This window comes from Perognathus longimembris, chromosome 9, assembly GCF_023159225.1.
Source record: "Perognathus longimembris pacificus isolate PPM17 chromosome 9, ASM2315922v1, whole genome shotgun sequence".
Taxonomy (NCBI): domain Eukaryota; kingdom Metazoa; phylum Chordata; class Mammalia; order Rodentia; family Heteromyidae; genus Perognathus; species Perognathus longimembris.
In genome coordinates this window covers 9,739,578-9,756,339 of record NC_063169.1, presented here as the reverse complement: position 1 = coordinate 9,756,339, position 16,762 = coordinate 9,739,578, and the positions used below count along the sequence as shown (strand labels likewise).

The 16,762-nt window shown below is 41.9% G+C and overlaps 1 protein-coding gene across 2 annotated transcripts in view; it reads left to right on the top strand.

Moving 5' to 3' along the window:
* Kcnq5 (potassium voltage-gated channel subfamily Q member 5) overlaps nucleotides 1-16,762 on the top strand; it is a 486,711-nt gene that overhangs the window by 417,302 nt on the left and 52,647 nt on the right. The window contains exons 8-10 of one of the 2 annotated variants that reach the window (XM_048353692.1): nucleotides 3,377-3,471; nucleotides 7,458-7,484; nucleotides 13,528-13,584. In XM_048353692.1, coding sequence (XP_048209649.1) covers nucleotides 3,377-3,471; nucleotides 7,458-7,484; nucleotides 13,528-13,584 — 179 coding nt within the window. The remainder of the gene's footprint in view (nucleotides 1-3,376; nucleotides 3,472-7,457; nucleotides 7,485-13,527; nucleotides 13,585-16,762) is intronic. The other variant, XM_048353691.1, reaches the window with a different exon arrangement.

Sequence of the window (16,762 nt, the reverse complement as noted above, 5' to 3'; positions counted from 1 at the left end):
AGGCAAGGAATCCTAATGAGAATATATAAATTAAGAAAAAAGGGAAAATATCTCCTTCACCCCATTAAAACATCCCCTAAGTTCTACTACAATTTTCCATGACACTTCCCAGACCTTCCATGTGTATGCAGGGAAGAGCCCCTTTCCAAAGGGAGCTGAGTCCTGCCGTTCCCATCCTCAGTCCTCCGTGCTTCCGGAGGGCTGAACCATTCTGCCTTCCGTCAGCCCAGAGGACTTCCATGTCTCATTTATGTCACTCAACGTTATTCTTTTATTTCTATCCTGGGGGTGATTTTTTTAATTGCTAGTATGAAGGTGATGTACAGAGTGGCTGCACTTGCATAAGTCAGGTAAAGAGTATATTTTGAACAATGTCCCTCCTTCCTTCGCTGTCTCACAATTTTCCCTCCCGACTCCCCCCCATAAGTTGTATAGTTCATTATAGTGAGTACCCTTGCTGCATTTGTTCAGCCTTGGTCCCTCCATGTCTGTGCCTTCCCTTACCCTCCCAAAGACAAACAAACAGAACAAAAACAAAAGAAAACGAAAACAGTGAAAAATAAAAACAACCTCTTGTTTCCATTTCCCGGAGTTCCTTTCGATAACTCTTATTTTATATGCGCAGATACATGTAGGCATTGTGCCTTTGTGATCCTCTCCTAAGAGTTGCCTCTTTTGGTCTGCCTCACTATTCAACATCATTCTTAAAAAGTCGATATGATTGTCCTTAGTTAGGTGCCCATATTACACCTTCAATATTCAATTCTCTAATATGTGCCCATATTATACCTTCCTGTGTATACCAATGTTAATAGATGTTGTGGTGATCCTACCTTTACCCAAGAAACCCATGTGAGGTGCATATCTTTTGTATTTGTGTGTGTGTGCGTGTGTGCCAGTACTGAGGTTTTCACTCAGGACCTCAGGACCTCTCTCCCTTGGCTTTTTCACCAAGGCTAGCACTGTATCACTTGAGCCACACTCCACTTCTGGATTCTGGTGGTTAATTGGGGATAAGAGTCTCGTGGATTTGTCTGCCTGGTCTGGCTTTGAAGCATCTCAGCCTCCTGAGTAGCTAGGATTACAACTGTGACCTACTAGCACCTGGATAGTGGTACATATCTTTTTTCAAGTGTATTTAACTTCATCTGTTGAATTTTTAGCTAGGAGCTCACAACTGTATCACAGTATACATATATATTCAACTTTAATAGACACTATAGGACAGTTTTTCAAAGTAGTTTGTGCCAGTTTATAACTTGTTTGTGCAGCTCTTGTTTATCCAGTGATATTCTCAGGAAAGCAAACATAATTAGATCACTTTTTTCTTCATTGTACATTTCAAAATCTTGATTGATGGTTATACGGTAGGGATGTGACCCATTTAAACAAATTTGTCACATAAAATAGAATGCTCTGGGTAATGAATCATAATAAAAAAAATTTCTCTAAAGACATCAGAGCAAACACTTGGTATTAGAAACGTTTGCAGGCTCATTGCAAAAGGAATAAACTTACCAAGCTTTATACAGGAATGTACATGCAGGCAATCTCTCAGACAATTTTGATAGAAGTGCTTCAACCTCAGTTATCAATCAGTCAGCAAAATTCCCACTGAAGACCTGTGCCCAAAAGTGGGACTGTTGGAGATCCTGTCTCAAGCCTCCTAACTTTGTAGGAGCCTTAACTTCTATCTGAACATTTAGTTCTCATTTACAAAATAGGAATCCCTCCCTTCCTCCCTTCCTCCCTTCCTCCCTTTCTCCCTTCCTCCCTTCCCCCCTTCCCTCTTTCCTTCCTTCCTTCCTTCCTTCTTTCCTTCCTTCCTTCCTTCCTTCCTTCCTTCCTTCCGTCCTTCCTTCCTTCCTTCCTTCCTTCCTTCCTTCCTTCCTTCCTTCCTTCCTTCCTTCCTTGTTGGTTGTGGGGCTTGAACTCAGGACCTGGGCACTGTCCCTGATCTCTTTTGTTCAATGTTAGTGTTCTACCACTTGGAGCCACAGCACCACTTCTGGTTTTCTGGTGGTTAATTGGGGCTAAAAGTCTCATGGACTTTCCTACCCAGGCTGGTTTTGAGTCATGATCCTCAGATCCTAGCCTCCTGAGTAGCTAGGATAATAGGCGTGAGTCTCTCTGTGTGTGCGCGCGTGCGTGCCTGTGTGTGTTTGTGTGTTTGCAGGCCAGTACTGTGGCTTGAACTCAGGGCCTAATCTCTATCCATTAGCTTTTTCATTCAGGGAAGGCATTCTATCACTTGAACCACAGCTCTGCTTCTGGGTTTCTGGTGTTTAACTGGAGATATCAGATTGTCACAGGTTTTCCTTCCCAGGTTGGCGTTTAACCAGATCTCAGCCTCTGAGTAGCTGTTATTACAATCATGAGCCAGCATATCTTCACCTTTTTTAACATTAAAACTATTTCACAGTTCAACCTCAGGGTTTTCCCTAATTAAGTCATTCACATGCCCTAACGGTTATCAGCCTAGTAGCTACTTTACTTAGGGTGGATTTTTGGTAATTCTTTGCCTCTCTCTTACCAAGTTTTAACCAAAGGCCAATGCCTCAAAGGCCCAGACTGCATCTTCATGCTTGGATTGTTGGACATCAGTATGTGTTGAACCAGTTGAACAGTACTGTTTTCATTTCAGATCCGATCATATGTATCCCTGACTAGCTCAAAACTGTATTATGTGCAGAGTACCAATGGTTCACATGGGTAATCCTAGCTACTCAGAAGGCAGAGAGCTGTGGATCTTGGTTCAAAGCCAGCCCAAGCAAGAAAGTCCATAGACTCTTATCTCCAATTAAAAATTAATTAAAAAGCTAGGCATAGAAGTGTGACTCATGTAGTAGAGCAACAACTTGGAGTGAACAAGCTAAAGGACAGCAACCCAAGCCCCAGTAGTGGCATGAAACTCGTATTATGTTGTACATTTTGGTGTGTCTACTTAGTGGTGTTGTATTGTTTTGGAAACAGTATTGATGTGGCAGCCCGTTGGGCTACTTCTTAACTTTGGGCGTCTTTTCGGAGTTACAGTTTGCTAAGGAAAAGGTTTCATATGGCCTAGTGGCAAGAGTGCTTGCCTCGTATACATGAGGCCCTGGGTTCGATTCCCCAGCACCACATATACAGAAAATGGCCAGAAGTGGCACTGTGGCTCAAGTGGCAGAGTGCTAGCCTTGAGCAAGAAGAAGCCAGGGACAGTGCTCAGGCCCTGAGTCCAAGCCCCAGGACTGGCCAAAAAAAAAAAAAAAAAAAACAAAAAAACAAAAAAAGGAAAAGGTTTCATAATGTGTAGTAAATGAATAATCATCTTCTTCATTTCCTTCTGTCTCTTGCTCCCCTGTTTTCCTTTCGGTCCCGATTCGGCCCCATGCAGTGCGTTTGGCGGAGTTATGCGGCTGACGAGAAATCTGTGTCCATCGCCACCTGGAAGGCACACTTGAAGGCCTTGCACACCTGTAGTCCTACCAAGTAGGTATCCGTGCAGCAGCTGGCGCTGGAGCTCAGTCTCTTCTGGTTAGCTCAGCGAGCTGTGAATGCACACAGATATTGTGTCCATCATGGCTCTTCTCAGTCTGTATTGCTTTTAAACATACTTGGACTTTGGTAGTAGCAACGCAGGTGCAAAACTGAAAGACACTCTCTCATTCCTCACTATCCAAAGACCTGGACTGATGATCAAAGGAAAGGAACCCTTTTTGTTTTTAAGGGATTTGTCTTTTTTTCATGCTAATGTCTAATCATAAAGCCTATCAGAATTCTAAAGGTAAGAGCCACAGTCCATAAGCAGAAAAAGGATTCTTTCTCTTGTACCCTCGAGAGCAATGTGGCATTGCACATTCATTCTGCCCATGTCATTTCTCTTCTGGATTCCTCCATATTTTCACTTAAGCTTTCACTTGCTGAGCAAACTAATATTAACAGCAGAAGTAGAATTTACCATGAGGCAATAGGACCAGTCAGATAAAAATTAGCATTCAAATCTTCCAAGTCATAGTACCTCCCTTGCAGTTGTATCATCCAAAGGTTATCCACCATGCCCAAACTCAAGGGAATTGAAGAAGGCTTGAAGGAGAGGACAATGTGAAATCTTATTAACAGTCCTAATGATTCCCACAGTGCTTTTTATTCAAAAAGAGAAAATAACTTTAGACAGAGTCCTGAACTGTGGTTCAGCTAGCAGAGCCTATATTAAAACATTATCACCATCTAATTAAAGAAATCCTCATCGAAACACCAAAGCCAGTAAGTCATGAGAAAGGGTTTTCTATATGTCACTCAACTTGATGAAAGTACTCATTTCTTCAAGTTGTTCAGAGGGTATTAAATTGCTTATCCATCTCAGTCTTTTAGGATGTTAGCTATTTCCATGCATAGTCCAACAAAACCTCAATCTCAGTGTGTTTCCCGAGAGTTAAGGCCCCTCATCTCAGTGGCTCAAGAAAGCCACCTGTTCTTCCTGACCTGGACGGAGGTCAGCAGGGGCAAGCTTGATGCAGCATCATGCCATCCATCAGGAAGCAGCAAACTCTCGGGACTAGGTCAGTGGCTTCCTTGAGTCTCCGACAAGATGATCCCCAACAGTAGCAGGACAGATGATCCCTAGGCATTAGCAGGAGACCAGGACAGCTGTCCTACAGGTCATACCCACAGGCCTTTTTTTTTTTTTTTAACTTTTGTTTTGTTTTGTTTTTTTGCCAGTCCTGGGGCTTGGGACTCAGGGCCTGAGCACTGTCCCTGGCTTCTTTTTGCTCAAGGCTAGCACTCTGCCACTTGAGCCACAGCGCCACTTCTGGCCATTTTCTGTATATGTGGTGCTGGGGAATCGAACCCAGGGCCTCATGTATACGAGGCGAGCACTCTTGCCACTAGGCCACATCCCCAGCCCCCTGAGCTTCTTTTTGCTCAAGGCTAGCACTCTACCACTTGAACCACAGCGCCACTTTCAGCCTTTTCTGTTTATGTGGTACTGAGGAATCCACCCCAGGGCTTCATGCATGCTAGGAAAGCACTCTACCACTGAGCCACGTTCCCAGCCCCTAGGACTTTAGAGACATGGGATTCTAGCAAGGAGAGAAGCCTGGCTGCCGCTGAGTGAAGGTGTGGATTCAAATGCTCTCTTGCTTTCAATCTAGAAATTGAGGGGAATCCTTTTATTAGCTATTCAACTCTTTTGAAGCTTGGGTGGAAAAACAGAAAATGAGCATCATTCTGTGACCTGTATTTTTTGGGTGTATGAATCAAAACTGAGAATTTCATGGAGATCATATTGCTCTTCTTCATGAAGTTTCTTAGATAAATGTATATGAATAAAGGAAGTCCTGTAGGGAAACTGTTATAGGCTTCTCAAATGACAAGAGAGTGGTTTATTATCTCCTATGATTATCTAGCTTTCTACTTATTTCAGTGATTGGAATTAAAAGTCATTCTGAAGCCTGGAAAAAAGAACCCTTTAATAATGCATCAAATTCTCCCCGTGCATTGACTATGATTTTACTCATGTGATCTCTTCTTTTCCTCTGCTGTTTTCCCAGTTGAAGTAAGGGTGGAGATGGAGTGGGACTGAGCAAACAGCTGCCCTCCTCCTGCCGCTCCCACGAGCCTGTCAATTATCCTGTCCCCTTGCCCCACCCCTCACTAACCTGGCTCTCAGCTCCATGTACTGAGAAGGCATCCTTTGTCCAGAATGACACAGTGATTACTAGCAAAATTCATAGGAATCTCAACGTTGGGATACGTTGGGATGTCTTTCCCTCCAATGATAGTTCATTTTTTTATTGTAGTTCTTAATTATTGTTGTTGCTTATTATGGTTGCTTGATAAATTGGTAAGAATGTAATGCAAGTCATGGACTTTTCCCCCAAAGAACAATATTCAATATATAAAACATCAAAACTTTGCCTACAAGTTTAATATATTCACCAAGTCCCCGAAGCCAAGTTCAGAACCTTTACTTTAGAAAGGAATTCTGGGTTTGTGAGGAGAATAATTTCTGTGATTTAGAGGGATGTTTTTGGGTTTATAATTAGCTGGCTGACTGAATACAAAATGACTAGTAAGAGATGCACTACAACTTCCTTTTAGTTACATAGTATATTTCCCACTAGCATTCAGAGTCTGAGGAACTTCTGAGAACAATCAACAAATCTTCATTGAACATCTATTATGTGGAAGGTCCTGTTCCAGTTGCTAGAAGTACGGTGGGCAGGGCAGGGCGGGGGGGTGAGTTTAAATCTTAAAGCTCAGCAAATATACATTCAAGGAGCACTGGAGGTAGCACCTATAAATATACGTAAGATACGGAACGTATGAGATGGAAATCGTGCTGAAGAGAAAAGTCAACTAGAGAAACAGGCACACTGCCAAAATCATCATCACCACTATCGTGAACAATATTGGTATTTGAGAACCCCAGCTCCGTTCCCTGGTTCCCCACTGCATTTGAGGTGCAGTGGGGTGACTTTGTTCCACAGGCTTATGGTGGGGAGTTGTGTGAAAGCAAGCTACAGCTGCTCGAAACCACCAGCGACTCAACCAGGACGTTTCTTACTCTCTTTTCAGGCCTAATTTTTCTCCTACATGTGTCTTTGAAGTCTCAGTCGTGACTATATTTCCAAGTTTTGTTTTAATGACAGAGGATTTATAGAAGGAATTATGTGTCCTGACTTCCTTCTTGAAGTGATTGAGGATTGGTCAGATGGTAAATATGCTATGTGAAAGAGGAAGTGAAATCTTGGACAGAGCTATTGGAAGCTATCAAGCTCTGAGAAAAGCCCAGAGGCACTTGAAGAAATCAAAATTTAGAGATTTTTGTACTATAATGCCTTCTCCTTTAATCTTAAGAAACCCAAGACCCACGAGAAAGTAGGGTGTGTTATCCCAAAGCCCACAGTTAACTTACATGGTGCTTAGACCTAAGTTGGCCCAAATGGTTTATTTAAAATACTACCCAACAGAAAACCACAGAGGCTCTGACAGACTTTCTATGAACCTTACGTCTTCCCTTGAACTCATACTTTATAAAATAGGGGGAAAAAATCTGCCTCAACCAGTAATTGAAGTACAAAGTTATCATCCCAGATGACCATAACCAGATTTAGATCCCAAAGTCTGCCTGCGAGACGGATCCCACAGTGTAACCAGAAACAGACCAGACCCACTTTTTCTTAACCAGGGACTCCCTGGCAAATGAAGAGTCAGTCTGTGGAAATTGGCTAGGTACAGGTAAGACTGGATTTGCCAAGACGTGTTGTGCTGTCTCTCAGACCTGTGCCACAATGAACGTAGGCTATGAAGTGGAGTGCGTTTATGATGAGCATTGTTATTCTTGAGGGTCATTCTTGAAAGGGGTTACTTAAGCTACCTGATTCCCCACTCTCCCATTGGGCCTTGATCGAGTGGTATAAATGTATTCACAAGTTCATCATCATTTCTCTTCTGTCCTCACGCACCTGAAGGAAAGAACAAGGGGAATCATCAAGCAGGTTTGTGATTTCTCTTTTGCTACATATTTGTGTATAAATCTGATGCCTAGCAGATGTTTTTAATGTGTCTTGAAAGTAAAATCGATCGGCAAATCAAGATGATTAAAAAGTGACCTTTCACAAGATTGCTGGCCACGTTGCTGGTTTTTTAAATTGATTTTTCCCTCCGTAGGAGCAGCAACATCTTTCCCTAAGCGTTTAACAGTCCTCCAGATAGAGAACATTCTAGGGTTGAAAATCACTACAGATTTGTGAGCATTCCTTCTTGCCATTTTTTCCTGACAGTATTCTTATCCAAATATTCAAATGTAGTGATCTAGACAATTTTAAAAAAAAAAAGGAATTTTTATCTGAGTGTTTCAGACCTGGACAGAAGCCCGGGGTTCGCTTTCTTTTCGTTGACAGGAGAAAAGTTTTATTTTTATTTATGTATTTATTTTATTAGTTTTCCTTTGTTCCCCTTTCTTTTTGGCAAGAGAAACATTGCATACAGGAGATGAGAGCGTCTGTCTGGGCTATTGCCAGCCCATTGAGCATAGAGGCTTATTGGGGTCCAAAAAAGACTCCCATCTTTCTCCATCTTTCAGAAAGATGAGTCTCCCCAACACCCGCAAAATTCCTCCAAATAACTCATGATCATTCTTCCCTGCTCTAGAAGGAAGTGCTTTAATGGATTCAATAATATAGACTCAAACCTAGAGGGAATAGAAAGCAAAAGTAATCTGTGTTTATGAGAATCAGGAAGGGTCTGGAATTGGAAGCAAAGTCCTCAAGGACAGAGCCTTGTTGGATCTGGGGACTGACGGTGTGCAAAATGGGCAGAGGCAAAATCAGCAATGGAATACCAGTGCCTAGAAGGGGAGAAAGGGCACAAGCTTTCTTTTTTCCCCTCAAGTCACTGACAGTCGTCTCAGTGGAAAGGAAATGGAAAATTCTATCCACCCAGAACTAGCTTCTAGATGGGAGTTAATGAGTATCCTTTTCAGCTTTGGACTCTAACACAATAATGACATTAATGATAAGATATGTATGCAGTATTGAAAATAGTTTTGAATGTGTATGCAGGGTGATGAGGCACTGGATTATCAACTTGAAAAGATTCCCAAACTGAAACATAAATATCTTCATCTGTGAAACCAAGATGACAGAGCTCATTGAAGCCAGCACCCTTTGGGGATGGGGCGCATACTTGGAGATGTCGTCGAGTTAGAACAAAGCACGTTAGATCTTCCTGGGTGATACCTTTAGAAGGTTCAGGAGCCTGGAGTTACTTTCCTCGACTTTAGAGCCATTTCTGATGTGAGAAGCTCTACTCATTACACTCAGCACATTCTTTGCAGACAGTGTGAGAGTCAAGCTGACCCATTCTGACCCAGAACTCCCTTCCCAAATTCCAGGAAGACATCAACTTCACTTGAAAAAAATGCACACAATAAGTCATTATAAACCATCTTTTGTTCTCTTTGGTAATATTTCTAAAGCTTTGTCTCGGGAGTTATTTAGAAACTGTCTCACAAAATGATTTGTCCCTGGATTCGAAGGGTAGAGACTGTCTTTGGCATGAATTTTGAAACTACTGGAGAGCAAGGTCTCCTATCATGGTTTCATCATCCAAAAGAAAGAGGTTCACACCCAAAGGGGTCAGGAATAAGCCTGACTCCTGCAGCAGTGGGTAGTAAAGAGTCACCGGCACATTTGCTGAACATTAGGAGGGCAGAAAACTAAGACTGAATTAAAGGGTGACGAGGGGACTTCACACCATTTCCAATGTTGAGGCAGCTGGCCCTGTTACAATGCAGGACCAATGCCAAGAAGCTCTTCTAAACTGTATGAGGTGCACACGTATCTAACATACTTCAGTTGATTTCTGATGCTTGTGACAAAGGCTGTAGATTTGAATGTGTTCAGGACCACTGAAATCAGTTGATCACTTAGAGAATCACACAGAAACAAACAAACAAAAAAAAGGTGTGCTGTTCTGAAGTCTTCAGACATTTCACCATTCGGTATTTGGCCTGAAGCAAGTTCTGTGTGTCACCTAGATCCCCACATGAGACCCCCCCCCAAACATCTATCACCTATGTAAAGTTATGGGACAGAATGTATATGTTTTAATAAGTTACACATAGGTAGAGAAATGAAAGGTGCTTGACTTCAAGTATACTTCATGTGAGGAGAAATTTAAAAACAAAAATATATAAATGATTAAAATGTAAAACAGTGCAGTTATCTGAAGATGCCTGCTTTGCTTTTTTTGGCCAGTCCTGGGGCTTGGACTCAGGGCCTGAGCACTGTCCCTGGCTTCTTTTTTGCTCAAGGCTAGCACTCTGCCACTTGAGCCACAGCGCCACTTCTGGCCATTTTCTGTATATGTGGTGCTGGGGAATCGAACCCAGGGCCTCATGTATATGAGGCAGGCACTCTTGCCACTAGGCCATATCCCCAGCCCCCTGCTTTGCTTTTTAATCGATACGTTTTTTAAAGTACACATTGAAACTCTTGTTTTAATATTGCCGTAGCTTTCACCTTGTGAAAGTTCCATAGGCAATGGAACTTAGAATATTGCATAATGAATTCAGAAAGAGTATTGTAATAACAATAGCAGCTGCAGCATCTTGGAAAATAACAAGTTTGTCCTTACCCAAGCAAAACAGACACAGAGGAAAATGCATTTCTAATGAGAGTTTTCCCTAAGAGAAGATCAGCTATGGATCCGGAATATTGTTAATTACACTTGACCCCATTTCAAAAGGACTAATTAGCGCCACCCAGCTACAGAGTCCTTTATTGCAGTTCAGCCTTGGGGTTTGTACGGGCGGGCGTTTCTCATAAGCCACACAGACAAATTTCAGCACCAGTGAGAGCCAAAATTTCATCATTCCTACATCATAGACCCTGGAATCCCCTTAGTAAGCCAGGCATCGGTGGCTCACGCCTGTAATCCTAACTACTTAGAAGGCTCAGAAGCCAATCTGGGCAGGAAAGTCTGTGAGATCTTACCTCCAATTAACCAGTTAAAGGCTGGGAGTGGAGCTGTGGCTCAAGTGATAGAGTGCTAACTTTAAGCAAAATCCTAAGGGACATTTGCCAGACCCTAAGTTCAAGCCCCACTACTGGCACAGAATAAAAACAAAAATAAGAGTAGACTGTGAATAATCCAAGGACAGGTGAGCAGACGCGGTGGGAGACCAGAGCACGCACAAAAGAGTTATTCTCTGTGTAGAACAGATAGAGGGCAAGCGCATTCATGTCCCCTTTAGTTAATTATCTTTCCTACCTTGGGATGTTCTTGCCAAAAGAAAAAAAACACACAGTTATGTTTGTCTACACTAAAGCTAGGGTATGCTCAAACAAAATGCATCTATAATATCTCAGACTAAGAAACAATATGATATTGTTTGTGACAGACCTCAAGGTTTTCTTAAAAAATAGTTTTATCAATCCCAGAAAAAGATTTTTAAATATAACTCAATGAAACAATAATTAAAATAATGTTTCTTGTGCTGGCATTATGTACAAAGTATTATTCTCAGCTCAGCCGGCTCTGTTCATCCTCTACTTAGACTATAAATACAACTCTCTCCATCTCATTTTATTAATCATTTTATTTTCTTCTGTCTTCCCTTTAAAACAGTTCTAAACTCCAAAATGTGATTTGAATTGTTCCTGATTTTACTCTACTCAATCATTTCAGTAAATAAGTTTTCCAGCTCATTTTTTAGCCTGACCAGCTTTTATTTGTGCAATGCAAATTGTATTTTCAGAGACTAAAACTTACCTGCAAACCTCTCTGGCCACATTAACCCAGTATTCTCACCTGAGGTCCTGTGGTTGCTTCCCTTCCCGTGTTTTCAAACTTTTGGTTTCAAGGTTAGGGATGGAACCCAGGGCCTTGCACATGCTAGGCAAGCACTCTACCACTGAGCCACATTCCCAGCCCCCTCTCATTTCCTTCACCAGGGCATTAAATAGTGGTTGGTGAGCCATCACATTGGTACTGAGGTGTTTGGGTTTTTTTAACCTCTTCCCACCTGAAGGTTTTACTGCTACCAGAACAGATCATAACTGGATTCCAGTGGTTCAAACCTATAAGCCTAGCTACTCAGGAGGTTAAGCACTGAGCATGGTAGTTCAAGGCCAGCTTAGGCAGAAAAGTCTGTGAGACTCTTACCTCTAATTAACCAGCCAAAAGCTGGAAGTAGATGTGTGGCTCAAGTAGAGTCTTGAGCGGAAAAAGCCACACAAGAATGTGAGTTTGAGCCTCACGACACACACACACCACACACACACACACACACACACACACACACACACACACACACACCCCTGATCATCCAGTCTGAAGTTTGAGGATTACCCATAAATCTCCCTGCCCCTGCTTCCCCCAGGATAAAGAAATGATGGTTGAGTATGTTCCTTCATAGTTGTTCCCTTACTTCTAGTTCACAGGGCATCGTCAGGACTCCTCAGGCTTATTCTGACACTGTCAACTCTCCACACTTGCTGTAACAAGTACCTGCGAGATGGATATAAAATGCATGTCCTGAAAGGCACACGATAGTCTTTCATTACATTGCTCTCTGTGCTGTAACCGACTGAGCGCTCCGGCAAACCTCCCCTGTGTGCTGGGTTCTAAGACTGTGCATGACTCAGAAAAGAACTCTAGCACACTTGTGGAAGGTATTGTGTGTTCTTACATTTCTTCCATATGTATCTTTTATTACTTACATTTTCTTCCTTCTGTATTCAGTGAACAATCTGTGCGCATTGCTAAACTAACAAACTCAGGAAGACTAGCTATTAGGTGTTCCCCCTCCCCTCCGGCCAACATAGTTCACTTGGGTCCTTACTGACGGGACATTAATATGAAAAAGGAAGTCATTTCAAACTAGTTTCTCTTTCTGTTCATATTTATTGATAGGAGGACAAGATTTACTCTTTTAAAGCATATCATAAAGCCAAGTGCTAGTGACTCATGCCTGTAATCCCAGCTAATCAGGAATCTCAGACCTGAGGATTGTGGTTCAAAGTCAGCCTGAGAAGAAGAGTCCATGAGACTTTGTTCTCCAATTAACCAATTAAATGTCAGTAATAGAGGTGAGACTCAAGTGGTAGAGCACCCGTTATGAGAGAAAAACCAGACAAAGGCATGAGATTTTGAATTCAAGCCTTAATACCACCAATTTTTTGAAAAACACTTAATAAGACTTAGAATGAAAACATCTTTTTTGTTTACAAACTGTATAGTACAATATTCTCTTGTTTATGTTTTGAACATATACTCAACCCAATAGTGAGTTACCTATATTAACTGTAACTACAGATCTTTCACACAAATTCAGAACTTCTGCGTTTAGATTTCAAAGCTATTATTGCTATCTGCTACACTGATTTTTGTAAATATGTATTCTTAAAATTGCTGAAATAATTTATTCTCCAATTATACTACATTACTTTGATAGTTACTACAGGGGTTGCTATATTCTAAAATATTTGTATTCTTATTCCCATATAAAACAAGTGTTAACACATAGACTACCGTCATTTGTTATGCCTATTTCAAATCTAATCATTTCAGTCTAACAACTAAGAGCAGCACAATTAACCTATATTGTACTTACTCCTTATATTGTCTCTGAACTTACATATTAATGAGCAGTAAAGTGGCTAGGTTCTGGGTGGCTCACGCCTATACTCCTAGCTACTCAGGAGGCTGAGGTCTGAGGATGGTGGTTCAAAGCCAGCCCAGGCTGAGAAGTCTGAGACTTTTGCCTCTTAACCAGCAGAAAGCTGAAAGTAGAGGCACAGCTCAAGCATTGGAGGGCCAGCCTTGAGTGGAAAAACCCGAATAAGAATGCAAGGCCCTGAGTTCAAGCCCTAGTATTGGCACAAAAGCAGAAGCAAACAACAACAACAAAAAAAAACAGAACAGTGGAGTTGAATGGCTTTGTGTTTAGGAAGAGAAAGAAGGAAAGAATTCCCTAAGCGCGTTCCTGGTGGTGAAATGCTTAGTAATGCGCTGCTCTATTTCCCTCACTCCTAGTAAGTTCTGTAGTAATAAGCAGAAGCTCTTCAGAATGTACACTTCACGGAAGCAGAGGTACCCAGCATCCGGCTAGTGACATGAGATTTGAGAATGCCAACTAACCTCAGGTGCATGACCAGGCTATACTGCCAACCCACCTGAGCCCTGTTCACAGACCCACTCTTCCTAGGGACTTCTTGAATGAGTTGTTTTATTTGTTTGGTTGTTTTTGTCCTCAGCCTGCTTGTAATTTTCCTTGCTGCCTGTGGCTTGCTTTTTGACTCTCCACCAAGTGGGATAAATAGGATAGAGCTGGCGATCGGCTGGTTGGCGCCCCCTGGTGGCTGGACAGCTGCTAAACTGCTGCACGCACTGGCTTGTGAAAGCTGAGTGACCATGTTTTTTTTTTGCCTGGGGTGAGAATTTGTAGAATGCTTTATCGTGTGACGGGCTAAAACCCTAATTAAGTATAACAATAACTACAGCATTCTAAGTCCTGGAGGATTACGGTTGGGTTTACGATTGTACGGAGTTCCCTGGCGGAGAGCAGACCCGCAGTGGATTGCACGCTGAGCCATCTGACTGATAGGTCCATCTGGTTCTGGTTCTGAATTCCCTGGCAGAGCCGGGTCCTCCGCTGGGAATGTGGGATTGCAGACTAAGATGCTCCGGGCTGTGATCACAGCCAACTCTGGGGTACTTTCTCCAAAAGGCAGACTGGCTTGTTGGCCTCCTGGGGGTTGCCCTTGGTGTGCTTCCTGAGAGAGAGAGAGAAAGCACAGCTACATCAGTCTTGTGAAAGTCATGCTTCTAAAATATCACCAAGGATGCAAGAGCAAGAATGGTGGAAATTTGAATATAACAGTGAAGAGTCTTAAGTTTTTCATGACTGTGTGTTTTCAATAACAGCCACTTAAGCAGTTTACTAGCCATCTAATCAAGGCGCTCTGTTGATTTCCAAAAGGGAAATGAAGTAGAACCTCTAATAAGACTAAGCTTTTCCTGAAAGGACACAAGAGCAGACAGTTGGAGGAAACATTTGCCTTCATTAAAAAGTTGTGGGTAGGAGACTTTTTTCTTAAATTTTATATTGTGCCAAAAGAAAAGTAAATGAAAACATTACATTTTCTCTGATGTAATGCATAATTTTTGGAGTATAGTTTAAAACAGTCTTGAATATTTTTAAAGTCAGGTCTTGGTGGCACATGCCTGTAATCCTAGCTACTCAGGAGGCTGAGGTCTGAGGATTGTAGTTCAAAGCCAGCCCAGGCAGGAACATCTGTGAGACTCATCTCCAATTAACTACCAGAAAATCCCGAAGTGGCACTGTGGCTCAAGTAGCAGAGCACTAACTTTGAGCGAATAAACTAAGAGACCGTGCCAGGCCCTGAGTTAAAGTCCCAGGATTGGCACAAAGCATTTTTTTAAATATCTTAACAATACTTGTATAGTTTAGGACAAAAAGGGAATGGAGCCCAAAGATAGTGGCTTACACTTATGGAATCTAGCTACTCAGGTGGTTAAGATCTGGAAGATGGAGGGGCTTGCAAAGAAGTCTGAAAGAGTCCAAAGACTTCATTTCCAATTAACTAGCAAAAAATCAGACTGGAGCCATGGCTCAAGTGATAGAACACCACTCATGTAAAAGAAAGCTGAGCCAGTTCCAGGCCCTGAGTTCAAGCTCCAGTTCTAGGAGAAGGAAATGATACCAAGAACACATTTCTGTCAAATTTAAGTGCTCGATTTGGATAAGTTAATTCCCATTTTCCACTTATTCATAGGAGTGATATCAAAATGTTTTACTGGACATTTTTGAAGTAGATTTGTTGAGGGATTCTTAAATACTTTATCATAAACAAGCATGGTGACTTTGATATTGATAATTCCATTTTATCCTTTCTACCTTTTAAGTGCTTATGCACTAAAAGTTTTTATGATATTGAGGTTTGAACTCAGAGCATAACACGTCCTAGACAGGCTCTCTACTATTTCAGCTACACCCCCAGCCCTTCTTGCTCTCGGTGGTTTTGGGGTAAGTTCCCATATTTCTGTGTGGGGTCAGCCTGCAGTTCTCACATATTTGATTCTTCACACATAATCAGCTTATTGGTTGACATGGATTCTCACTAATTTTGTTTTGACTCATCTGAAACTATGAGCCTCCCAATGTTTATCTTTTGAGTATCTGGGATTATAGGTGTGAGCCCCTAAATGAATTTTCTAAAGAAGAATAAAGTAAAATTCATATGAAATTGTTTTATGATATTCCTAGTTGTCTGTACATTTAGTTGGCATAGGAAAGAGACATAACTTGAAAATTTGAAAAAATACTTTGATACAACCTTCTATCATAATTAGCCATCTGCTAGTTCAGGAAAAGGTATCATAAGATTGAGAATAGTAAGGAGCTTATAATAGAGCTATGTGGACTTGAAAAATGTGCAAACATATGCACGTGTCTTCTGAACCAGATTATCATAAATTTAAATTATGGTAAAGACACACTGAAATCAGAAAGAGATGGGAAATTTTTCTAATAGGAATAAAGATTAAGAAGAGTAGACATTTGGGGCCCTGTCTTTTGGATGGATTTTACCTAAAGAATTGAAAGTTTATGGGTGACACGGAGATCATATCCTGGTGATAGAAGCTGAAGTTTTCCATTGTTTTTGTTTAATGGATGCTCGTGTAATCATTCATTTATGGAGTGCAGATAAGCCTTTCTCCTGGTGGGACTGTTAACAAAGACGCCCATCACCACAGGGTCGCACCACTCATTCTCTGCATGTGCCTTTCAGCTGGTTGTGCTGGACTGCGCTCTGTCTGCCATGAGAGATGGGGTTCGGGGGAGGAATAGGGTTGCACGGTCACCTCCTTTACTGCTCTCAGAACTCTCACCATGTTCACAATTAGATTTGTTTCCATGTAAGGATCCATCAAACATGGAACCTTCCAAGAACATCATTTGTTAAAGCAAGTAGGCATGGAAAAATCAGTGTGACTGTTTCTTGTTCGCTATGAAACACATACCCACTAAACACATTTGCTGTTGGCATGCTGCAGTTGGGAGCAATGGACGCTCTGGTAAGTGGAAGAAACAAGGTTTCCACAGGTCTCCATAATCCCTGACATGGCTGCCTTCACCCCAGCAGCTGCAGTAGGAGTCCCAAGGACCGTGCCGAGCCACTCTGGGACTCCAGGGCTTTCCAAATGAAACAGGGAACCAAGCAAAATGTCCATCCAAACTTTTCTC